The sequence below is a fragment of the Trachymyrmex cornetzi genome, unplaced genomic scaffold (assembly GCF_001594075.2).
Source record: "Trachymyrmex cornetzi isolate Tcor2-1 unplaced genomic scaffold, Tcor1.1 scaffold358, whole genome shotgun sequence".
Classification (NCBI taxonomy): domain Eukaryota; kingdom Metazoa; phylum Arthropoda; class Insecta; order Hymenoptera; family Formicidae; genus Trachymyrmex; species Trachymyrmex cornetzi.
In genome coordinates, this window is record NW_017298300.1 from 57,799 (window position 1) to 65,596 (window position 7,798).

A 7,798-nucleotide genomic window follows, 5' to 3' on the forward strand; every position below is an offset into this window, starting at 1 on the left:
AGAGAGAGGAAGAGGGGGAGAGAGAGAGAGAGAGAGAGAGAGAGAGAGAGAGAGACGATCTCGGACTGGATGATTTAGTAAAGGAAACTCAGGGTAGGACTCACGTTTTCCACTTCTTCGGATAAGTCCTCAAAGGATGCTATCGGCGCTGGTCCAAGCTTCTTTTGATGAACATTCGGCAAACCTGACGCCATTTTTGAGCGCTCAGATCACGATACTGAAAAAATGTGGAAAATCATAATCAGATACTTTTGCAAAATCAGACGATTTTATGCAAAACATTTAACAATAGCACAATCTTGTTCCGATCTCGATAGCGTGTAGAAGCTAGGAAGCACGTGTTGTAATCGCCGCCTTAGTTACTACGCTCTTATTCTTGCCGTTATGTTACAAGTATTATGTAATAACACCAACAGGTATATATTGTGTTACGCTTCTCGCCACAATTTCTCGCTTGATAAAGCTCAAGAAACGGCAAACGGCGCTCTTATTAAATAACAAAGGCATTTATTCGTCACCAAGTTTAGCTATAGAATAAAATTTCTAACGCACGTTATATGTGATATCTAGGTATTTATTTTTTTGCTTTGCAATTAATTAATATCTAATACTATAATAATCGTACTTTATATACTTACTATAGTATTCAAAATTTTGTATACATATAGTTATACTGTATATATTTATAGCGTTAAAAAGACGATAAATATCATCCTTATATATTCTATAAACTAATTGAAACAGGAGATTCATTCTCACGATATTTTCTAATTTTTTAACGCTGATTGCATTAAATATTGGCAACAAAAAAACGAGAGAAAATTCGTATTTATTGTAAAATAATGAAAATTAATGTCACTACTAAATTATGTTATATTTGTGAGTTGTTATTATTATACATATAGCTAGTAGCGTTAAAACGTTTCAAGCGAAGGACGAGGTTGATTACATATTATTTCTAATATCGTATTTTCTAAGCCCTATTTTCACAATCTATGATTACCTAAAGATTAAAGGTTATCAAGAAATGCATTAATGAATTTCATTGATGAATCTCTTGGTAACCTTTAATCTTTATAAGGTAATCGCATATTGTGGAAACGAGCCTAAAAAGAATAAGTATTCTCTTGACGATTGTTTAAAAGTCGACTACAACACTATCCAACGAATCGTCATGCAAAAGGCTGAGCATAAAAGATGCGATTGTCAAATAAACCAATCCAACATATAATAGATGAAAAATTTAAATAATAATCGTATTTTCGCTCGATTTATCTGTATTATTCTTTCTACAGTATATAATTTCTTACACAAAGATGATCAACGAAAATCTAGGGAAACGCACAGGATAACGATAGGTTTATCGAGTACAACAGAAGAAAAACAGAAAAGAAATTCAAACATTCTTCAATTGATTTCCCCTAATAGTACAAGATATTCTCAGGATGATCCTGAGTACGTCCTGAATATCCTGGGACATATATGAGATATATTTAGGACATTGTACTAAGATGCAAATTTTTGAATATCCTTAGCCCTAATAAATAAGCGCCTAAAAATGTCCTAAACACCTCCGTAACATGTCCTAAACATCTCCTGAGAACGTCCTGTTGTGGACTATCAAATGAGCACCTCATTATGTCCTACGTATACATTATATCGACTACAGGACATCCAAATCCGAAGTCCTAAAATACCTGTTTGTAATCCTTGGGATCTATTTTTGGATTTTTCTAATATTCTAGATCTGCCACTAAATGGTGTCGTTTCTTGCATTTAAAATTTAGTTGCGATCTCCATATATATATATGTCCAAGTTTATATAAACTCAGATACGTCATAATTATTATTTGTACTGAATTTTTGTATATACTTATTGTTAGTCCGAGATATAATTGTATTTTTTTTGTACCAATGAAGTTGATGAATATATAATAATATAATAATTTTTTAATATTTCAATCTTCAAATTCAACACACTTTATCTGAGAGATATCCTCTTGACTGCGATCGTTCTTAGGATGTCTTTGGGACATTTCTTGGAAGCCTATATATGCTGTAGGTATATAAGGTAATAGAATTGTCCTAAGGAGAGAACATCTTTAGGACTTTGAATTTGGACGTCCAGTAAATGTATGTAGGACATAATGTAGCTCATTCCAAAATCCTTTAACTACAACAGAACGTTCTATGGACGTTCCGTTTAGCTGGCAAGACGTCTAAGTCCAATTTTAAGACCTAGCTCGACACTGTTTCTTCATGCAAACTACTAGTCTGTGGACAATTATTTCGTAAGTATGCACAGATTGCACAACTTTTATATGAAACAAATGTCACGACGTGACAGCTCTGGAGCGTCATATTGAACTATAGGGCATTCTATAATGCGTTGCCAACAACCGTCGCCAGTTGAAATGTTTGTCACAACCAATCAGAAGCATAAATAACGAAGCATAATTAACGATTCTAATTGATTGTTTGTCGGGACAAACGTTTCAACTGGCAACGGGTGTTTACAACGCATTGTAGAATGCCCTTAAGAGAAATGGTACTGATCTCAATTTCGAAATTTTTTTGGTCGTTTTCAGCATAGGGGCTTCACCTCACAGACACGTAGATATTAATGGTTTAATCCTGGAAAAGAACTTTCATCAAATGATCAGTAAGAGAGGAAAAAAGTAATTGTTATATACAAAAATTGTATGGTTTAGTCGGTAATACAGAGACGACTTTAGGATCCCCTTAAAAATTGACAAGTCTTAGAGTTTGTAGAATCTATGTCATATTGACTAATAAAAATTATAGTAATTTCAATGCTTGCTTATTCGTGACTCGGCCACTTTCGTACAATCATCGGCGAAGAAATCTAATTTAATGAGCAAATTCCGCAAAGCGGAAAATCCCTTTGAACTGATCGGAACCGATCGACCGGCCGAAAAGCTCTCGACAAATACAACCTGTCGTTAGAAAGATCGATCGATGAGTTTGCCGGATCATCGTTGACGTGTGCGTGACATAGTGCGTTGACATAGTCGCTGACTGGTTAATCGGCTGATTAACCCGATTGGTTATCCCTGTCTATCTATTTTACACGGTGCGAGTTGGCATACGAATTGATATAAGTAGCTGAGGGTCGGTTACTGGCTTTGTATACACGCAAATTGGACAGTGATTGGCTTTGCCAGTTATTTCAAATGTTTTTGTTCTTATAGTATTCAGTTTTTGCATTTCTTGATTCCCTCACTACATAAATGGGCCAACTATTGACCCTTTGTGAATGCACAAATCAGTGTGGCCAGTAGTGATATATCTAAATAGAATGTAGTATGTATATTCAGGAGAATTACGCCCAGATAATTCTAGACTATCGTTTACATTACGTATACTATAGCAAAAGTGCACACCAAAGTAATTCCTGAAAGAATCCCTGAGGTAACTGAAGCCCGGTTTACACGGTGCAAGCTACTAGTTTGCCAATAAAAAAGTAGCTAGCCTCCGAATTGAGTGATCAGCCTCTCTGCAGTCCTTACAATGTTGACTTTTGTTATTTACACGATGCAGGCTATTAGTTTGATAGTAAATTAGCGATACTGGCCCCTGAACTACGAGAGAGAGAGAGAGAGAGAGAGAGAGAGAGAGAGAGAGTAAATGGCTAATTATCTCAGCTATTAATTCCGTATTGGGCCGCAAAATTAGACTTCGCATTGAAGATTGAGATCGAAGATTGAAATTGAACCAATGAAGACAAAGAAATTTTAGCTTCTTTTATATTTGAATTGATGAAATTTCGATCTTTCAGCCTTCATGCAATCTCAATCTTCAATGCGTTGTCTGATATCGGCTCTACATACTGTTTGGACAGCTACTAGCCATACTGATTTGTACATCCGTAAAGGGTCAATAACTGCAGGCCTATCTGCATGATATGAAAAGTATTCCAATGAAGAAAAATATTCCAAGTTGGCCAAAATTGGTCTTACTATCCAACTTTTGCACGGTCGGTAACTCGGACCAATCTATTTACATGAAGCCAATAGTCGATCTTCGGCTACTGACTACACTATTATCTCGCACGCCAACTCGCATCGCAATATGTAAACCGACGAGCATAAATCAAATCAAGCGCAAAATTACGCCGACCAGTGGTCGACGAAATTCACACATCACCGTATTAATACGCGTAGAAAAGAAAAATGATGATACGAATGATAGTAGTTGAATCGTTTGCCCGATACAGATACCTATGTATGTGATATAATAAGTAATAAGCAAATAATTTAAACAATAATAAATTAGAAACAAAACAACAAATAATTTAATTTGCTGTAGCTGTCGAAATTTTGCACAGTTAAAATCAAGCGTAAGATTAAATGATAGAATGAATTGCGGTTGAATGATTGCGAATCCGCGATGAATCCAGAACAATTGGTGTGTATATTCACGGATCGAATAATAGGCCTGGTCTTTTTAACTGAACTTGTTGCACGCTTCCAGCGTGGAGAGAAAAGGAAGAAAGATGAACTCTCTCTCAATCTTGAGCCGAAACGTGCGTTTATATGTTTTCCTTTTTTTTTTTTTCGTTTTACCTGCAATAAATGTTCAATAAAATCAGAATATCATAGTTTGATAATTACTAGAAAATCTTTGCGCACTCTGTCTTCCGCGCCGACTACTTATACATATATATAACCCCTTTATGTTAATTCTTATCGTTTGCATTATTGAGTTATCAAGGAGCCCGTTGTTGTTAACAAACATTAAAGATGAACCGTGCGAGAACGGTTTTAGCTAAAAACAACAGACCTAATGTCTTATAATGTGATTGTGACGTAGCTGTTGTACCTGATGCATCTGGTATAGCGCGGGTACAGGTCGCGTACCTACGCTACGTTGTGCAGTCGCTAACAAGGCTCTTCTATTTATAGCGCATCGCCTTCGAAGCGCAAATGCGAGCCTACGCGTTAAGATTTTCCTTATCTTATTCCTCTCGAGGAGAGAAAGGTGTATCTTTATACACAAGTCTGAAGTCACAAAGATTGCAGATTACAGTACATACATCCAAATTAAACGTATATGTACAATAATTACCACTTTCCAAGATATTTATGTAATATGTAGTCAATAGTCAATTGTCTTTATGACGTGTTTATGACTTTTATTTCACAGAGAAGTGAAATAAAATGCTATAAAATTTACTATGTAGTATATAGAGAAATAATAATTTCCAAGAACAATAATCCTGTAATTATAGCTGTATAAAGCATTTGTTGTCGATTAATTGTTGATCCATAATTACTTTAGTTGCATCATTTAAACAGAGACAAGATTTATCGCGATGTAAAAAGATAAAGGTAAGTATATAAGTATACACGTGGGAAAATTATATTCCAAGGTCGATTTTCACGGTGCGTATTAATTGGTATAATTCGCTTCAGCGAATATAACTTGGTCGTAAAAAAAAAAAATAACATGGCATATATAACCGCATAGTAAATGCAGAAATCAAATATAATTTCGACAACTTTGTTTGCCAACAACTTTGTACAGCGAGAGATAGAAATTTAAGATAATCTCTCTTTTGTATGTCCATAACGGAGAAACTCTGGCGGCGATCGCCATGAGATTCATCTCTTGGCGAGGTAGCAATAAAGACTAGGCGCATCACGCAAGTACTGTCAAAATTGTCAATTCGTAATTGACAAGGGTGTCAACATCGCGCGCGCGCGTGCTCCTTATACATTACATTACTTACATTACACGCGATCACTCTCTTACGTCGCGTTGATGATCGATTATACAAGGCGGTTCGATGTTGGAACGCGCTTCGCGACATCTCTCTAACCGAACGAAGAGAAATACGCGAGCTGCAGCGAGCTATAGAATCGTCAATTGGTCACATCGACTATGCGCCATCCATAATGTTTAATGCTAAATTAATAATTCTATTTCCCGTGTGCTCTCACACTGCTCTTTCATATATTAATTTTCATATCATATTCAAACAGAACTATTTCAACTTTTAGAAAAAAGATCGATAAAAATGCAGGTATCTTTATCGCTCCGAGCTCGATGTAATTTATCCTTAATTTATAAAAATCATACAAAATTGAAAGAAAATGGAAAAGAATTACGCAAGATTTTAAATAGTATATTATGTAAATCTCAATCACAAATTACAAATATTTTCTTCGCGAAAAATCGTATTTCGCGAGCCTTGATCAAGACTCGGTCACAATCGCAAGAGCTTTCCATTTGGAGAAAACGATCGAAATCTCACTTTTACGCATTGAGTCTAATTTTGGTAACGTCAGGTGCCGCGGATAAGAGTGAAAATGATGTTTGCGCTTATTCACGACAGTGATACATGCGAGCAAGATGGACGGATGGATGGAGAGAGAGAGAGAGAGAGAGAGAACGTGTAGAAAACACGAGACATGTAAAATCGTTGCTCGCGTGGCGATAAACAGCGAATCGACTTGATCATCAAAATTCACTTTGATTTCTCACACGAATATTATGTCACTGTCACTTAACTGGAAAAAGCTCTGATCGAAGTACGCGTGTAGATGCCGTCTCATTGTCACCACTGGCAACTTATCGTATTAAGCGCCAACGCCAGCACCAGCACCCGCGACAGACCTTCACCGTTCGTTTTCACGTCCTCTTGGCCGATTTCTCGCTGCACTCGTCGACGCGTGTGCCGTGCCGTCGTCGAGGTCGAGCCCTCGTTGTGCCATCGCAGGACGCAGAGTCGCTCTCGCCTAGAGAAGCTCGCTCTCCGTTCGCGTTTCCGTTCGCGGCGGCAAGGTCGACAAAACGGACAAAACGGACAAAACGGGACACCCTCGCGATTCGCGCTCGAGACCACCCTCACCCTCACCCTCTCCGACACACGAGCAACCACCCCTGACGTCCTACTTTCCTCTTCAACTCTCCAGTCTCCACAGTCCACGATCACGACCTCAGCGAGAGTGCGCTCGCGCTCGTGGCTCGCACTTGTCCTCGCAGTCGCACGCATATAGATATACGTACATGGCGTGTACGTAGTGCCCGATCGGCGCGGACGGTCGCACGAATCTCGACAAGACCGGAAATAATACAGTATATATACTCTCTTACCCTAGTCTGATGTCCTCCATTGCCACAGCTATTGGCCAACCGATCGATCTCCTTTTCCCCTTTTTCTGCAGCTACTCCATTTCTGTATTCTCCCCTCGCGTAACCCTCGTGTAATATTGTCGTGTATGCCAGTGTATGCCAGTGTATGCCAGTGTGTGCCAGGTCTGATTCTCTGAGCTCTCTCTCTCTCAGTCCTGGACCCGCTCTTCTCTCGTCTCAAACATCCCCGCGCCTTGACAGCTTACATCTTGACCCGTGCCAGCTGTGTGCTCCTCTAATAATAAGGAGACGCTCTGGCTTCTCCTCTCCGCGGCACGCAGCGGCACGCAGCAGCACGCAGCGGCACGTATGGCACGTACCTGACGTACGGACGTACCACACACTCGCCTTCTACTCGTGCTGCGCTGCGTGCAGCGTGCTTGTCGCTCGTCGCTCGAGACTCGAGCGACGTGCTTGCGTGCTTGTCGCGCGCACACTCATCGCGAATCGCGATCAGGCGATCACTCCTTATAGCTTCATTCCTACAGGGGTGTGCTTACGTAGCTCCTTGAGCTTTCGATTCTCACGAGGGTCACGAGGGATGATTTGAACAAAAATGATAAAACGCGCGCAGCACTCTATCGATCTTTATCAGCGTCGTTCGATATACCGAGATTCAAATTTATTCAACTTATAGTAC

At 39.0% G+C, this 7,798-nt stretch overlaps 1 protein-coding gene across 1 annotated transcript in view; it reads right to left on the bottom strand.

Annotated features, from left to right (window-relative positions):
* The window catches only part of LOC108763337 (protein kinase C-binding protein 1), an 18,788-nt gene extending 11,247 nt beyond the window's left edge, over positions 1–7,541 (bottom strand). Inside the window, exons 1-3 of the mRNA XM_018510841.1 lie at positions 7,120–7,541; positions 3,848–3,850; positions 105–217 (exon numbers count right to left, since the gene is read on the bottom strand). Coding sequence (XP_018366343.1) covers positions 105–194 — 90 coding nt within the window. The 5' untranslated portion in view covers positions 195–217; positions 3,848–3,850; positions 7,120–7,541. The remainder of the gene's footprint in view (positions 1–104; positions 218–3,847; positions 3,851–7,119) is intronic.
* Between the last annotated feature and the right edge of the window lie 257 nt (positions 7,542–7,798).